This window comes from Myotis myotis, unplaced genomic scaffold (genome assembly GCF_014108235.1).
Source record: "Myotis myotis isolate mMyoMyo1 unplaced genomic scaffold, mMyoMyo1.p scaffold_m19_p_4, whole genome shotgun sequence".
In the NCBI taxonomy this organism is placed as follows: Eukaryota; Metazoa; Chordata; class Mammalia; order Chiroptera; family Vespertilionidae; genus Myotis; species Myotis myotis.
Window position 1 is genome coordinate 6,203,768 of NW_023416346.1, and position 18,503 is coordinate 6,222,270.

The following is an 18,503-nucleotide window of genomic DNA, read 5'->3' on the forward strand; positions in this document are numbered from 1 at the left end:
GTGGAGGCTAGGTTATAGGTTATTTGTGAACATTCTAAAATCTGCCACAAGGGCAATAAAAAATAAAATCAGTCACAAGGAGGATGTGACATCATAAATGAGAATGTGGTAGGGGGGAAAGGAGTGAGAATTTTATCCCCCCCCCCAAGACAACATTCAACAACCCCCTCCCCTCTGACACCTGTCAGTCTGTTCTCTGAATCTAGTCGGTAGATGTTGTGAAACATCTTACAATGCATAGGACAGCAACCCCCTCAAAGAATTATTTGACCCAGAATGTCAGTGGTGCCAAAGTTGAAAATCCTGGCTAAAGGAGTACTTAAGTTGAGAGGTTTTAAGTGTCATACAGGAGATCTCTCCATGAGGGTAGGCAAGTAGAAGGATGGTACAGTTTATAAGTCAATCCATTTATCACAAGGCACTTATGAGGCCTTGACTGTGTTCAGAGCTCTATACTATAGAGTCTATAGTAAAGGAAGATAAGGTGAGAGACTAGATTTCTGTAGTCATCTTAAAGGAGAAAGTTGATGGTGCATGGGCCTTTTTGTCCCCAATGCTCTGGGGGCCACATCAGCTATATGTAAAGAGTTCCCATGTGGGGGGATCTGTTTCTCTGCTTTCTCTTCCACTTCAGCATGACCCTGTGTCAGGGACTGCAGCTCCATAATTGACGGATTATCCAGAAAGAAAGTCCTCCCACTCCATCCTTCTGTAGGCTCTTTGCCTCTCCAGGTACATTTTATGTTATCGAATGTATTGGAATGACATCCTATCTAATAAAATGGTAATGTGCAAATTAACCGTCACTCCATCACAAAGATGGTGGCACCCATAGCCACAAGAAGGCGGCGCCCAGTCCTCTCAGCCCCGCCAGAGTCCCCCAGTCTCAGCAGGGGGTGGCCGCTGAGAGCAGCAAGTGTGAGCAGCCTGGTGGAATGCTTGCTTCGTTGACGCGGCAATGAGGCAAGCATTGCACCCAGCCACAGAGGCCCTCTGGGCAGCAGGCACAGAGAGGCCAGTGGGGGTGTTCCGCACCTGGTGTTCCACACCTGGCTACAAATGGGCCTCTGGGCAGTGGGCGCAGAGCGGCCAGGCCCTGCAGAAAGCTACTGGTGCACAGATTCGTGTGCAGGGCTACTAGTTGGTTAATAAAAATATATCGTTTCAGGTATATAATTCTATAATACATCATCTGTGCATTGTATTGTGTGTTCACCACCCCAAGTCAAATCCCCTTCCATCACCATTTATCCCCCCTATACTCTCTTCTACCTCCCCCCACTCCCTTCCCCTCTGGTGATCACTATGCTGTTGTCTATGTCTATGAAGGGTGTTGTTTTCCCACTTAATCCCTTCATCTTTTCCATCTAGCCCTCCAACCCCCTCTCCTCTCTAAGAGTCTGACACTATTTTGTTTGTTAGTTCATTTTGTTCATTAGATTCCACATATGAGTGAAATCATATGGTACTTGTCTTTCTCTAACTGGCTTATTTATTTTGCATAATGCTCTCCAGATACATACATGCTGTTGCAAAAGGGAACATTTCCTTTTTTATGGCCAAGTGTAAATGTACCACAGCTTTTTATCCACTCATAAGTTACATTTTAGAATCTTCTGGTCAAGCTCCATGATTTTTTAAAAACTCTATTGTGACTCTGACTGGAATTCCTCTGAATTTATAGATCAATTTGGGGGATAATGACATCTTTACACTGCCAAGTCTTTCCATCCAAGAACTTGGGCTATGTCTCCATTTTTAAGGTATTTTTGTGTTTTCTCTGATGTTTTATTATTGCTTACATCCAAAGTTTGTACCTTTTTTGTTAGATTTAGCTTTTGTTGTTAGTCTCTATTTCTCACAAGAGGATGGTGGGGACCTGAGGCTCAGAGAAGTGCTCAGTCCCTACTATCCCATTCACACCTTAAGGAACTGTTAGAGAAAACAGATCTTCTGATTCTCCATCAGAGACAGAGGGCTTGAGGGGCACTGCTAAGGGTGTATGACATTTACACTGAAAGTCAGCCAACCAATCACATATGAGAACCACAGTCGTCATAACTTTTCTTTTTTTTTTTTAACTTTTCTACTTTTGATGGACACTAGACTTTAGAAATCAGGAAAGTATTGGATGGGGGACAGAGGAAGAAAGGAAACTGAGAGACAATGAGAAAACTACCCTGTCTCCATAGTATTGCCTAGATTTAGTCCAGATCAGTTCACTCTGTTGGCTCTATTAAGATTTATTCTTTCTTAGGGGAACATGTGCTTATGGGAACATTGTTTTTGAACCAAAGACATAGGCCAATGGTGCTCTGGGCAACATATTATGTGTTTTACAGTTTTAACTGAATATTATATTCATAAAATGTATGAATCAAGTTATCACTGTATGGGACCTGGTTCAGACACTAAGGGGGTAGGACACTCTGACCATCCTCTTTTCTTTAGGGTGATTAACCAGGGAACAGATAGGCTGAGCTAGTCCCCTCTTTACAAATGTGCTTCTCTCCTTCATTATTACTGTGGTGGGTTGAGGTTACCTCAGACCCTGATATGCTCCTTTCTCAGCATTACCCACACCTATCCTAGGGAGCCCTTCCTAGGTAGTAGGTAGGAAGTTCAGTTATTAAAGGTTATTAGAGTGCCACCTGCTGGTGTAAGAGTGTTATAGGCCCAATAGCCCTTCAGTTCTGAGGGTAGTTCTTGCTTTTTCCATCCATTTATGCTCTGCTTTGAGTTTCTCTGGATATACTCTTATCTTTTTAGTTGATTCTTCCTGCTTATTTTGGCTTCTGGTTCCCTTCACCCTTTTAAATCTTATCTGAACTTCTTTCTTTTTTTAAGGAATTCTTCAGAATTTCTTATTTTCCAGTACAGATGGTTTCCCGACTAATGATGGTTCAACTTACAGTTTTTCAACTTTACAATAGTGCAAAAGCAATATGCATTCAGTGGAAACAGTACTTTGAATTTTGATGTTTTCCCAGGCTAGCAATATTTGATACGGTGCTCTCTTGTGATACTGGGCAGTGGCAGTGAACCACAGCTTCATTAGCCACACAATCATGAGGGTAAATAACTGATACTTTTGTACTGTGTTTTCAGGGGGTTTTTTGTATTGCGTTTTGTGTTTACACATAAATTACATGATAGTCAAAACTTTATTATAAAATAGGTTTTACGTTAGATGATTTTGCCCAACTGGAGGCTAATGTATAAATGCTTTGAGCAAGTTTGAGGTAGGCTAGGCTAGGCTATAGTGTTCAATATTAAATGCATTTTCAACTTATGATGGGTTTATTAGGGCACAGCCCCATTATGTCAGAAACATCTGTACTTTATTAATTCTTCTGTCATTTCAGTGGATCACTGGGAAGGTAGACAAGTTGGCTCAAGCAGCCATCTTCAGATAGACTTTAGGATGTTTTATAAAAGTTTCTAGTATAAAAAGTTGTTTTAGTTTGATTATATTGTGTTTAGAAAATGTTCCTTACATTTTTCTACATTTAACGAGGTTCTCAAGATTGTCTTTGTGGCCTATTACATGATCAAATGTCTTAATGTTCATGGTTATTATACAGAAGGTTGGGCAGATTGATTATTCACTTTCGTTAAAGAACAATTCTTGGAGCTTCATTATAGAGGTGAAAGTGGCAACTTCTAGCCAATCTATGAGGTGCTGGAGGAGAATCTACAAATGAACTTTTAAAATTTTATTTTATTTTATTTTATTTTATTTTATTTTATTTTATTTGATTGTTGACAGTATTACAGATGTCTCTGATTTTCTCCCTTTTTGCCCCCCTCCACCCAGTAACTTACCTAAGGCCCACTTCTGCTCTTTCTCCTTTTTCTTTTTTTTTATTCCTTATTGATTAAGGCATTACATATGTGTCCTTATTCCCCCATTGCCCCCCCACCTCCCAGTTCATACCCTCACCCCCTTAGTGTCTGTGTCCATTGGTTAGGCTTATCTGCATGCATACAAGTCCTTTGGTTGATCTCTCCTCCTTCCCCCACCCTCCCCTGCCTCCCCTCTGAGTTTTGACAGTCTGATCGATGCTTCTCTGTCTCTGGGTCTGTGTTTGTTCATCCATTTATGTTGTTCATTATTTTCCACAAATGAGTGAGATCATGTGGTATTTATTTCTCTGACTGACTTATTTCGCTTAGAATAATGCTCTCCAGGTCCATCCATGCTGTTGCGAATGGTAGGAGTTTCTTCCTTTTTACAGCAGCATAGTATTCTCTCTTTCTCCTTTTTCATTCTGAGATTGGAGTTTTTTAAACGACAGTTACAAAGAACAGCTCTTGCCTCTGGTGATTCGAACTGCAATTTTGTCTCCTTGGATTTCTATCAATTTGATTCCACCTTTCTGTTTACCAAGAGTGCCTCAGTATTTCTGGTGGCCCACCAGCACCTTTTCTTGTTTTCCTGTACTGTTAAAAAATTATCCTTGTCCGGCCGTCATGGCTCAGTGGTTGAGAATCAACCAGGAGATCACAGTTCAATTCCCAATCAGGACATATGCCCAGGTTGCAGCTAGATCCCCAGTAAGGGGCGTGCAGGAGGCAGCGGTCAATGTTTCCCTCTCATTGATGTTTTTATTTCTCTATCCCTCTCTCTCTCTCTAAAAATCAATAAAAACATATATTTTTTTAAAAGTCTCCAAACAAACAATACAGAGAAACTGCACAGAATAGTGCACGAGAGGGAGGAAGGAGGGAGAATTTGCCTGGCTCAGTCCGCTTCTTTTCTTAATGGTCAAAATGTACCTAACAGATACTAACTCCCCCATATTTCTAGACTGCATCATCTGGCCCCTGGGGCAGCTGTTTTGGAAACCAGATACCACACTTTGAGGTGTAGTGTTTCATACATCCCAAATATGGTGGAAGGAGCCGAAAAGTTCAAGTGTGCAGCTCACTGGCCTTTCTTTACAGGAGCATCCAAATGTGAGAACCAAATGCCCCCAGGGAAGTCCTAAATTCACCTGGTAATTGTAATAGTCAGCTGTGCTAGCTAATTGCTTTTTTCTGAAAGAAAAATTAAACTATGTCTATGTCAAGCGACTGAACTGTTTATAGCTTGGAGCCAGGCACCTAGGGTAAACTCCCAGGTGAGAGAGTGATGGGGTGCTTATCTTCCTTGACATAATATTTCAAAGAGATGGGTCCAAGGCTCTAAGAAAGTCATTCATGGGTTATGGGCTGGCAAGAGACTTATTTAGCTTTTAAAAAGATGTACATATATATCAAAGTGAGTAGTTTGTAGCTGTCTAAATATCCAGTAAGGTTCAAAGTAAAGCAATTATCACAATTGCAATAGAATGAATTTTTAAATTTGATATAATACTCATCTTGGGGGCAAAAAGAACTTTAAATTTAAAAAGCATTTACAATGGTGAATGATTAAAGCAGATTCTTGCTTAACAATACACAAAAATTCTCCTTCTTCTTGTCACTGGGTTGTGCCACCACATCATTAATTAATCTTTAAACTTCTACTGACTTTCTTGTATTCTCTCCAACATATCCCCTGACAAAAAACAGGCTGAACTAGTAAAAAAAAAGCGGAAATTCCAGGGCTAGCTAAGCCTGCTCATGGGAATCAAATGAGAAATCCAAGGACCACCCCCAAGAAATCTGTTTGCACCAGAAAAATCCATGATGGCACCTGAAACCCCTTCCCAAGCCAAGTTATGTATAGCTAGATATGTTCCAAACATGTTTGGGAACTGCACATGCTCCCTTGGAAATCCAAGATCCCTCCACCTGTTATGGACAGCTTCTGCAAGGGAATGGGGGGGAAGGGCTGGCCCTACCCCTGCACAGTGGGGGACTTTTCAAGTGTCAGGGGACTTCCAGGTCCTTGACTCACCCAGGAAAAAATTCAAGGAAGAACTGAAGTGAGAACAAAGCAAGTTTTATTCAGATAGAGAAAAAGAAAGAGGTCAGGGTGTGGGCACTCTGTGAAAGAAGCAAAAAGTATGCATTCAAGTGGACATAGGCCAAACCACAAGTTCGGTGCTCTGTGGTCAATTACTTCTTGGGATTTTGTTTCTAAGGAGAGGGTTGTCTCCAGGCTTTGTGGCGCCAAATTCTGACTCCACCTTCTGGTTGGAGGGGGCCTTGTTGTGACTTCAATGACCACCGCAGGAGTTTCCTGCCATTAACTGTTTCCCTTTGATCAAGCCCAGAGTTGGGGACTCAGGTGAGAGGATGTGAGTTCCTACTTCCTCACTATACTTGTCAGGATTTTTCTGGAACTTCTTTCTATCCTGCCTCACATCCTTCCTTGGGAATCCCCACCCCTGAACTGACCTACCCCCCCACCACCACCACCCTTTAATAACTTTCCTAATTTCCCAGAATCAAGGAGAAGGAATAATTAGGCATTCAATTATCCTTCTTCATTCTTTGGCCAACAATAAAGTTTCTGACTTGCTTTGCCGAATATTGTCTGTGAACAACACCCAGCAGGACAAGCACCATTAAGGGTGAGGTGTTACTCATTGTAATTGCCTACCCCAGAGGATGGAGGGCTAGGGAAGGAATGCCTAGTTACTAGCCAGCCAGGCTGAACTTTTCTATGAGCTTTTCAACCCCACTATGCCTTGATGTGACCATGCCACCTCAGACTCCACTGAGCCAGCCCTACCATTTTTCTACTCTGTGGTGTTTACAGGACAGGTAATGAGCCTTCCAAAAAAAAAATATGAGCTTTTCTGGATACAATTAGAAAGCTCCACCTCAGCTTATTCTCCATCTGTGGCCTCCAATCTTTTCCCATTCTACGCCATCTCATCCCCCAATGAGGACCAAACCATCAAGTTTTATTGCTAGAAATAGTCCTGAAATCCAAATACTTCCTCACCTCTTCTGTGGCATCTGCAGGCCTCATTTAATCATCCTAGAAATCCAATTAGTTGGATACCCTAGTTATTCCTGGTTTACTTGAGTAGACTGAGGCACAGAAAGATTATTTGACTTAAAAAAGGTTACACAGCTAGTAAGCTAAGAAACCAGATTTGAAACCATGCAGCCTGGCTTTGGAGTTTACACTCTAAAAGGCAAGTGCTCTTAACTATTCTACAATTCTACCATTACTTAGAATCTATATCCATCTCTTTTTTGTTGTTAATCCTCACCCAAGGATACTTTTTCCACTGATTTTTTTAGAAAGAGTGGAAGGGAAGGAGGGAGGAGGGAGGGAGAGAGAAAGAGGAGAGAGAGAGAAAGAGAGAGAGAGAGAGAGAGAGAGAGAGAGAGAGAGAGAGAGAGAAAGAAACATCCATGTGAGAGAGGCACATTAATTGGTTACCTTCCACACGCACCTGGATTGAACCTGCAACCCAGGTATGTGCCCTTGACCGGGAATCAAACCTTCAACCCTTCAGTGCTCAGGACAACGCTCTAACCACTGAGTACACTGGCCAGGGCAATATATAAAACAAGAACTCTTTTCTTTACTGTACCTCCCCTCATCTTCCATGTTTATATTACCTGGAACTTTAGTTTAAGATTTTAATTTTTAAAATTTACAATCAAAACTTATTTAAACTTTTCAATAAATTTTAGTTTTTCCCCTCACCATTGCTTATTGGAACCCCCTCCTTCCTCCTAAATCCATTTTTTTCTTCTTGCTGAATCACATACCATAATCCTTTCAGAAGAGGCATGTAAATGATGAATTTTCTGAAATATTTTTGCTTTCATATGGATTATCTTGGCTAGATATAGAAATCTAGGTTCAAAGTTATTTCTCATCATCTCTTTGAAGAACGTCTCCATTGTATTTTCTCCTCTTTTTTCTCTGGGACCTTGTGGGATCTTCACCTTATCCTTTAGAATTGTATATTAAACCTAGAAATTGTATTTATTGAGTGTGTTTGTGTGTGTGCGCACGCGCGCCTGTGTGCATTAATCATGTTCAGAACTTAGTGGCTCTTTTCAATTTGAAAATTCAAGTCTTTCTTCTTATAATTTTCAAGTGTCACAAATTATTCCTTTGATTTTTTTTTCAATCAATTAGAAATATGCAAACCATTCTTAGTTCAAGGGCCAAAAATAGACCGTGGGTTGAATTTGGCCTGTGGGCCATAATTCACCCATTCTGGTGCTAGAACATCAATTCCAGGGATAACTGTCTGCTTGATTCACTGCTGTATCCCCTGCACCTAGAAAACTGCCTGGCACCTAGTAGGCTCTCAATAGATGTTTCTGAAATGAGCAAGTGAATGAAACAATGAGTTGGGGAGCAAGTTACTGAAGGAGTGGAGAAGTGAGTGAACACATGAGAGTCAGCTCCATACTACTTCTCAGGGCCTCAGTTTACCGCTGTTTGAACCTAAGCAAGTTCCACCAAGAAGTTTTAGAAAGAGATCAGAAGGCTGAGGCAAGCGTTGAAACTAACATCTTTATTTTCCCCTTTAACTTGAGGGTAATCCTGACAGATTCTACCAGGAGGAGGCAAAAAGGACTGGGCTGGGCAGGGGCTCTCTGAGGACCTGGCCTCTCCTGCTCCTGTGGAGTTGAGATGAGGACCGTGATCCAAGCTCAGCATCCCTGGGGAGGACAGTGGACCACTCTGCAGTCTCTGTGGCCACCTACTTCCGACAGCCATGTTAATGGGAATCAGCCACCTTCACACACCAGGCAGGAGGGACCTGGGAGAGTGGCCTCATCTTCCTCTATACACAGAGATGCATGCGCACAGGAGTCTGGTTGGACCAGGGCACGATCAGTGTCCAGACACATGGCTCCGGCCTGTGGCCCAGTTGAAAAACATGAAGCCTAGACTGATCACCATGAAGAGCACCCCCAAGACACCAAAACACAGAGCCTATGGACAAGAGGAAGAGAATATGAGACTGGATGGGTCACCACAGCAGAGCTCCTCCTGAGAATGTTCTTCAAGGCCCTCCAGAGAGTCCTCATTCATTTCTGACTCTCCTTTGTGCTCCTCTTTCCTTAAATCCAGACCATTCCTTGAATCTTCCTTCCATCTTCCTAGAACCCTTTAGGGAGTACTCTCCTCCATCCTCCTTGGAGGTTCTCCTGACTCTCTTCTAATAGTGCACCTTCCATCTGGAGAACACTCCCTCTATGCCAACCTCTTATTGAGTGTCCCCTCTGTCTTCCCAGACCCTGCTGGTGCTCTGTTTGCTCAGCCCCTTCCTAAGACAATCTCCTTCACTCTTTCAGACTAACCACCTTTTTCTCTGGATGAACCATCTTTGCCCAGGCCCCTCTTGAAAAAGTTCCTTCTATCTCTAGTCATCTTGGAGTGCTCCATCCTCAGAGCAACCACCTTTCCCCAGTCCTCCCCTGGAAAGCTCACCTGGATCTTGGGCAAAGAGGAGAGGGGCTCCACCTCAGAGGGTACAATACGGAGGTAGAAGACACTGGGAAGGATGAAGATGAGGCTGGGGGCTGAGGTGGACCCTGAAGTACAAGCAAGAGGAATAGGAGTCTATGTAAGTTTGGGGTACAAGGCCCATATTAGATGGGGACTGGGGTTTGGGTACTGACCGATAACCCCAAAGATATCCCGGATGGTCGGTACGTAGATGACAAGGACATTAACCAAGATGAGCAGAATCACGGCTATGGCCACATGCCGTGGCCAGCTGAAGGCTTTGCTTGGGAAGAGCAGCTGCTGTAGGGCCCGGCGGATCTGTAGCCAGAGTAGGGTGGGACACAAGTCAGCGCCCAAATGCTGCCTCCCCTTCCTTGTGGTCATCTGTCTTTGCCTCCACCCTCTGTCTGAGATCCCTGATTTCCCTTCCATCTGACTGTCTCCACTTTATCTGACCATCCATCTATGCCTCTACCCACTGTCTGAAATCTTTACCTCCTCCTCTATCTCTCCTCCCCTGTCTGACTACCCATTTGTCCTTCCATCCTGTCTGAGATCCCTGCCTCTTTCCATCTGACTATGTCTCCCCTCTTTCAAGTCATTCCACCTCCTCATCTGAGAGTTTGTCCCTCTTATACCTTACTACTTTTGCCTCCACCCTTTTTGTGCCTAGCCTGTTTCTTCATTCTGACTGCCCATCTATGCCACTACCCTCTGTCTGACCCTTTTTGCCTCCCTCTTCTGTCTACACCAGTGATGGCGAACCTTTTGAGCTCAGCGTGTCAACATTTTGAAAAACCCTAACTTAACTCTGGTGCCATGTCACATATAGAATTTTTTTGATATTTGCAACCATAGTAAAACAAAGACATATTTTTGATGTTTATTTTATATATTTAAATGCCATTTAACAAAGAAAAATCAACCAAAAAAATGTGTTTGCGTGTCACCTCTGACACGCGTGTCATAGGTTCGCCATCACTGGTTTAGACAGACATCTGTGCCTCCTTCCTTCAAGTGCTACCCCTGTGCCGAGGCTGACCGGCAGACTCTGAACGATGGATGAATGATTACTCTGACACACTTTTCTGTGAAAGAGAGGCTAAGGAGCTAGTTGGCATAAGGAGCCAAAAAAGCCTTGATAGCAAAACACCCAGGGATCAGACTTGTTTGGAAAAGTCAAGGTAGGGGCTGCTGCCTTTGGCAAGGCCCCCCCAGAGGACCCTGGTCTTTTGGAGGATCCTCCTTACAGACATCCCAATCAAGTCTCATGCTTCCCCACACCCCTGTCCTCCAGGCTGTCTCTATCTTACCATCTATTTTTGCCTTCTCTGCTCATCTGACAACTCTACCTTCCCTGTCTGTCCATCCCTGCCTCCTCCATCCATCCCTTCATCCACTCCTATCTCCAACATCCATCCAAACATCTATGCCTGTACCCTCTACCCATGTCCCTCTGTTCCATGGCCCCCCTTGGTCCCCACGCACAGGGAATAACACAACTGGCACAGTGAGAGTGACTGCAAGCAGCACTGCCAGGCGCACACAGAGGATGAGCAGGTCCTTTTGGCTGTACATATGTAGCATCTCCGCCTCCACGCTTCCTGGGCCATAGGACATGGGACAAGGGATGCTGGATGTGGCAGGAGAACCAGAACCAGTGTCCCCCCTTCCCCCCCGCCCCACACACACATACACACAGAGTAACAAAATCTACATTTGTGATGCATACTATCCATTTGGAAACTGATGAGTCCGGAGGCATAGAGGAAAAGTGCTCAGGCTCCTGCCCCAACAGTCTTCCCAGTCCCCACCCCAGCTGCCACCCAACCCTGGCTCCAGCTCCACTCACTGTAGAAGGTAAGGTATCCAAAGGTGGCTGTAAGTGCATACATGCAGAACATGGCACCGATGGACACATTGGCTACAGCTTGCATTCTGTGCTTGGAGGGCCTAAGGTACAGAGGTCATAGAATTGTAATGCCCATATCCCTGGACTTGGTCCAGACCCCTCAAAACCAACCTCCACACTCCAGAGTCCCCTTCTCCCAGAGCTGACATTCAGCTGGTACACTCTTGGATTCCCATCTCTACCTCCCTTGTGTAACAAGCCAAGCCTCCCCTCTCTGTCCATCCATATCTCATCCCATAGGACCATCTTTGCCCATATCCTCTGTCTGACCATCTCTGCCTCTCCCTTCCACTTGACTGTCCCTGCCCCTCCCTTCTATCTGACCATCCCTACCTAATTATCCACACATCTCCTATCATATCATCCCTGAGCCCCTTTTGTCCTGTCATATCCCTGTCCCCATCCATGCATGCCACCCCTCCATCTGATCATCTCTGCTGCCCCACTCTGTCCATTAACACCTGTATTGGATGTTAAAAGAGTAAAATGCTTGGGCCCCAATCAGTAAACAGTCACTTCCCTCTGTCTCCTGAGACCTCCTGTCCACTTCAAACCTTTGCATCATCTACAATCAACAATCAAGTTACAGTCCCAGAACTGCTGTAGGGATTGTCAGACATTATAACTATTGCCCCACCTGTTGGTTCATCAAACATGCCCACTTGCCTGTCCACTCACCGGCAGAGCTCCGTGTAAATGGGCAGCACCTCAGGGTGGCAGACAAAGGCAAAAGCCATAATGGGCACTGTGTAGAACATCTAGGGGAATGGCCAAGTACAACAGATTAACACCTATAGGGTTCCATCCCCTATTCTCCATACTCCTGGCCCCACCACTGCTCTTCATATCAGATACTTGAAAGCCCCCAATGTCCAATACTCCAGAGGGCCTGAGTGTGGTGCAAGCCCTATTGGCCTGCATACCCACCTGTGAGTCCACTGTGAACATCTGGGCCTCACAGCTTCTGTTGAGTCCCTGGCTAGGAAGGACTGAGGGGCTCTTACTCTCTGTTGCTGTCTCATTGTGGCCCACATCACAGCTAATATGGAACTTCTTATAGATGACCTGAGGAGGAAAGGATGGGGAAATGAGGTTACAGGGAAGGCTGTGTCCCAATGCCCCAAACTCTCTCCACTTCTTCAAGTCCTTCTCTCAGACTCACTGAAATGAGGAAAAACAGCATGCAGGTGAGAGAAAGACCACTGGTATATCCAAGGTAGCCTGCAAGGAGCAATAACACAGAAACTCAGAAATCCAGGGACCCCCTAGAGCAAGCATGTCAAACTCATGGTCAGTGGGCCGCATGCCTTATTCATGTGGCCTGCCGGCTACAAGTTTGACATGCTTGCCCTACAGCATATATTAAACCCCTAGTCTGGTTTTCAAGACTCCCTTACCCCAATTATGCCACACCTTTGCATAAGCTTTTACTTCTGCTTGGACCAGCCTCCCCTCCAGAGCAAACTCTTATTCATCTATTAAAACCCACATCAAAAAAGCTCTCCCCTAGTGTTCAATAGCCCTTGAAAATGGGATTCTCTCAATCTAGCTACCCTTCTCTAACCCCACTATCCAATGACCAACACAGGAAGCCTCTTACCCAAGTGTCTCATGAGGGCCAGTGGCAGGATGATTAACACACTAACCATGATGATGAGAAGGTTTCCATTCAAGAACCAGCCCCTAAACAGACAGGCAAACACAGTGACTAGTTGCCGGCCAAAAAAAATTGTCAGTCAGACATAGAAGATGGCCAGACAGACAGATTTCTGCCCGTAATCAGGAGATGAGCCAACACCTTAGCTATAAGAAGTCATTCACGTGGTTACAATGATGGCACAACAAGATTGATAGAAACAGCCAGGCTAATTATAAGACTATCTGCCAGACACTGTCAGAGGGATACATCTGAGAACATATGCACAGCTAGACAAAACTGTGCTGTCAGACTCACAAGTGAATACACAACCAGATGGGTAAACAACACCCCAAGTCAGTCAGACTCACATAGTCCAACACAAAGTTCCAGATACAGAGTGAGCCATGACCCTGGTGTCTGACAGGTAGAACAACAGTCTGATGATCTGGCTGGCTGGCAGACAATGATGCAGAGTCAGACAAAAGTCAGAAACACACATGTGGTTGTTTGAACAGCTCAAGGTTTGTTGAACACCTGAAAGTAGATGGATTGATTTGGCCACGTGACCAAAGACAGAAATATAGACCACATGAATCAGCCAGCTGGCCACACTATTGGAACCACACTCAAAGAAAGACTGGGCCGAAACCGGTTTGGCTCAGTGGATAGAGCGTCGGCCTGCGGACTGAAAGGTCCCAGGTTCGATTCCGGTCAAGGGCATGTACCTTGGTTGCAGGCATATCCCCAGTAGGAGATGTGCAGGAGGCAGCTGATCGATGTTTCTCTCTCATCGATGTTTCTGACTCTCTATCTCTCTCCCTTCCTCTCTGTAAAAAATCAATAAAATATATTAAAAAAAAAAAAAAAAAAAAAAAAGAAAGACTGGGATCTGTATAGATAATGGAGGGAGGTGCTCAGGCAAGACAGTTAATACAGAATCAGTTGAACAACTGCTCATTTGCTCAAAAGAATTTTATTGAGTGCCTACTATGTTACATCTCATACATACACACAGTTACACCGACATAAACCAACAAAGCATCATTGGCCATATATACAGTGGGAGCTGATTATAATAATTAGACACACCTAGGTACATAGACTGCCAGCTACCTGGATGGTTTCAGAATCAAGCCAAAAATCTAAAAAGATACACAGAATCAACCATCATATCCAAACAACTGAACAGATTCAGCCAGCATATGGATCCAGAATTTTTAAAATGCAGTCATTTGAATGCATAATCAGAACAACGATCAAGCATACATGGTTGGAACAATACAGAGGACATGTACAGAGTTATAGGTGAGGATCACTTACACAAAGCCAGAAAGAATTTGCCAGAACAATGGTCACTAAATTAAACAGAGATGGAGTCTACTGGCACATACATTTGGAGCAAATCACATATACATAGTTGGCACCACAGTATACGTCACACACATACATACACACTATTGGAGTCAGTGACCACACATATAGCGAGACAGATTCAGCCAGCCTGATGGACCCAGAATCAAACAGAATCTGTTGAACATGGAAAGTCAGAGTAAACAAATGTCAAATACACATGGTTGGAATTACAGTATACAGGACACAGCTATAGTTGGCTATCAGACAGCTGACCAGAGAACCTGCCACTACAACAGTAACAGAAGCAAAATCCACAGAGTTTAGATCTGCTGAGAGTAGTTGCATGATCAGCATGGGAGTACACTAGACATACAGATTCAGCCACCAGATGGAATCAACCAGAGCAGTCACAGAAATCAACATGGTCTATTAGACTCCTATAGTCAAAGCAACAGCCACACATACTGCTGGCATCACAATACTCAGGAATCACAGTCTGACCAGAGCCAAGGGGTGTTGCTTACTCACCTCTCAGGTTCCATGTTCAGGAAGGTGCCAATAACCAGGGGGAGTTCGGATTTGATGATGAACAGGTAACTGGACATGGCTGGTACAGGTGAGGAGAGTTGTAAACAAAAGGATTTCCCTCATCCCCTTACCCCATTTTCCCCAGCCCAGCCTGGGGAAGCCCACCTCACCCCACCCTCTTCCCTCTCGCTGATCCCTCCACTTCCCAGAGTCCTTACCCCCAACATTGTGCAGACAGATGACCATGGCCACCACCACCTTCCCCACAGGCCCCAGTGCCCTCTGTCCCAGCTGCTCATAAGCTCGGATGCCTGGGGGTGGGGGGAGGGCAGGAAGGAACAGGTTGTGGTCCAGGAAGCCAGGGGAGAGGTTAGGAGCCAAAAAGTCTGGGAGTTGGGGAGTTGGGGTTTAGAGTAATTGAGTCTGATTGATGGGGACTGGGGATGAGAGTTAGTTACAATTGGGCTTGGGGTAGGATCTGGGAGGTGGGATCTGTGGTCAGGAACTGTGGCCAAGGAGAAGGTAGGAGGTGGGCTGGAGTTGGGTAGTGGGGATCGTGGGAGCAAATAACTATATACATAGTCTGAGATCACATACACATGGTCTGAGTCCATGGTGGAAGTAAAGTCTGAGATCTGGGGCAATGGAAGCTTGGAAGCTGGGGTCTGAGGACTGGGTCTCTGAACCCTGGTCTCAGGGTTCTACAGCTAGCTGGCTTCCATGGTTGTGGGGACTAGAGACTGAAGGGAGGAGTTAGAGGAGGAATGTATTGGTCTAGGGATGAGGAGGGTCTGAACAATGGGGTTTATGGCCAGACTGAGGGCTGGGGATTGGGAATTGGGGATCTGGGAGTCCAAATGAGGTCTGAGGGCCAGGGTCAGTCTGGGGTCTGGAGTCCAGGGATTTAAGTGGGGTTTGGGGTCAGGGTGGTATGTCCAGAGTCAGGGGGTTTGTTTGAAATCTGGTGTCTCAGTCAGGGGAGTGGGTCAGGGGTCTGGATTGAGCTCTGGGGCTCACCTACAACACCAGCACAGGTCAGCAGGAGATGGATGGAGTATGAAGACAGAAGAGCAATGCACAGCAGCAGGGCCCTGTGGCAGATGGCACAACTCAGACTTGGCCCCAAGGCCTCCCGCCTGCCCCAAAACAGCCCTGCCCCCCAGGTTGCTTAGAACTCACAAGAAGAAGATGACCCCTGTGTGGGCCATGGCATAGGCCAGCCCCAGGATGCCGCTGCCCATGATGGCGTTGCTGAGGTTGAACACTGACATTCCAAATGATGTCTTCCCCTCGAACTGTGGGTAAGGGGCAAGGCCCAGGAACACATGGGTAGGCGGGTCAAGTAAGAGACCAGCTCTAGGACCCAGAAAGACTAAGGAGGAAGTGACTGGGACATGAAGAAGCTCAGGAAGGGCCAGAGGAGAAACCAAGAAGTTAGGAAATAAAAGGAATTGAAGATGGGAAGGAGCTGGGAAAAGGAGAACCAGGAAGGGGAAAACTAGGAGATATTTTGGAGGGGAGCATCTATAAGTGGACAGAAACCAGAGAGGGTGGAGCAGCTACCAAAGGAACAGCTGGGGAGGGGAATAGCTGGGAAGAGGGAAGAGTAGGGGAGGAGATGAAGTGGGCAGAGTGCAGCTGGGACAGATCCTGTAGGGTCACTCACATCCATGAACTCCGTTGGCTTCCTCCCAGGAGCAGGATTATGGCTAGGCAGGAAGCCCTCGCGTTCCTGCCTGTAGCTGGAGAGGGCAGGGAAATTGGGGCTGATGAGAGGCAATCCTGACCCCTGACCCAGACCCCTCAGGCCCTGACTCACCCCACAGCACCCGCAGGTAGGTCTCCATTCATCTTTGGGTCCTGCAGTTCCATCCTATGGGCAGAGAAAGGGGGTGGGGGTCAGACATGGAGCTGGGGGGCTACAAGGTGGGAGAGCTAGGTGAAGGGGTAGGGGTCCAGCTAGAGACAGACAGGTAGAGAAATAGAAAGCGATGAGGTGAGGGGAACTGGAACAGAAGGATGACAGAGAAAGGGAAATAAACGGAGAGAACTGAAGAGTAAAAGGCTGAGGTGGGTACTTGAAATCTCAGTAGGATCACTTTGTAAAGTATAGAAAGCTATACTCCTATGATGTACACCTGGAACTAACACAAATCATACTGAATGTAAACTATAAAATTTATTTTTAAAAGTAAATTTTTTAAAAGGAGTGAGAGGCTGAGAGCGGAAGAGATGAGAGAGAGAAAAGAGCATCAGAGGATACTCACAGCTACTCATACGTGGAGCGATAAATATGGAGAAAGAGAAAGAAATAAAGAGAGAAAGCAACCTCACAGCAGGCGAGATGGCCATCTGGAGCTGTGATAGCCTGTCCTCCCAAACTTCACACTCACTCTTCTTGCTGTCTATCTCTTTCCTTGCCAGGTCTCCCTCAAACCAACCCCCCCCAAAAAAAAAAAAAAATTGCTTTACCCTCACCACATGGCGAGGTCTCCACTCCGGCCACGTGTCCGCTGACTGCCCCACTTCTCATAATGCCTCCTACCCCCCTCCTTCCTGCCTGGGCCCCAAGCCTGGGCCCCAAGCCTGGGCCCCAAGCCTAGCCCAGAGCTGATGCAACCTGTCCACTGGGCTGGGGGTGGGGACTGGTACGGAGACCCCAGCCCCTGACTTGGCAAACTCTCTGCCATAACTCTGAATATCCTCACTAGAGGCCAGAGACAATTTCCCAACTGAGCCCCTTTCCAGGGACAGAAGTGACCCAGGAAGCCTCCATTAATCCCCCTTTTAGGAGCCAGAGGTATTTTCTAGATCCCCTGTCAAGTCTTAAACACTCTTCTTCTGGCAGAAGGAACTGTAGACACTTCCAGACTCAAGACCCTTCCTGGGCTCAGGGTGCCTCAGGAATCTTGCCTGAGCCCTAATTTCCCCTCCTGAGGAGGAGCTGTCTCTGAGACCTCATCAGAAACCCCTTCCAGGACCTGGTGTTCCCGGGGTGGGGGGTGTCTCTGTAATCCCCAGGCCAATCTACAGTCCCTGTCTTCTGAATGGAATTTCTCACCCCTGAACTCACTTCCTGCAAATGCGGTAGCCCAGAAACCCTCATTCTACGTCCCCATCATTGCTAAAACTGCCTCCAGGAGACTCCCGCCGGAGTCCTGAGTCCCTTTCCTGGGAAGGGGAGGGCTCTTATGGAGCACCATCCTCACCCGTGAGCACCCTCTGAGGACTCCTACCCACTCCTGAATTCCCTCTTGGGAGCAAGTTACCAAAGGACCCCTCTCCCATTCAATTCCCCACTAATACTAAAAAAGGTCTCCAGGGATCCCCTGAGCCCCCTCCCGGGACCCCCATTTGTGCCTTGGGGTCTCCAAAGCCCCCCACCCCGGCCAGCGCCCCCTCCTCACCTCTCCGCTCTTTTGGGCTCCACCAGTGGCAGGACTCAGACAAGAGCTCGGGTCCCCAGTGCCGCGCGCGGCTCTCTAGAACTGCTCCCCGCCCCCCCCCCCCTCCGCCCAGTGGCCAATCAACGCAGCTCGCGCCCCTTCTGGCCCGCGTTTTCGTGTTTTCCTTTCCCTCCTTCTGGGCGGGCGGGGGCGGGGGGGGGGGGGGTGAGGGTGTAGTGAGGAGAGGCGGGAACCCCTCCCATCTGGACCCACATGGAGGGAGACTGAGGTGTGTGTGGGTCTTGGTTGTGGGGAGGGGCT

General features: G+C 46.3%; 1 protein-coding gene across 1 annotated transcript; it reads right to left on the bottom strand.

Moving 5' to 3' along the window:
- Positions 1-8,356: 8,356 nt before the first annotated feature.
- SLC38A5 (solute carrier family 38 member 5) lies at positions 8,357-18,291 on the bottom strand. Its single transcript, XM_036306058.1, has 16 exons — positions 18,204-18,291; positions 16,616-16,669; positions 16,463-16,538; positions 15,976-16,091; positions 15,814-15,887; positions 15,015-15,107; positions 14,797-14,875; positions 12,877-12,959; positions 12,439-12,497; positions 12,204-12,341; positions 11,955-12,034; positions 11,217-11,317; positions 10,853-10,968; positions 9,538-9,682; positions 9,347-9,450; positions 8,357-8,848 (listed from the first exon to the last, which is right to left on the bottom strand). The coding sequence occupies exons 2-16, from the start codon at positions 16,666-16,668 to the stop codon at positions 8,747-8,749; spliced, it is 1,419 nt and encodes a 472-aa protein (XP_036161951.1). The 5' UTR covers position 16,669; positions 18,204-18,291; the 3' UTR covers positions 8,357-8,746.
- Positions 18,292-18,503: the final 212 nt, after the last annotated feature.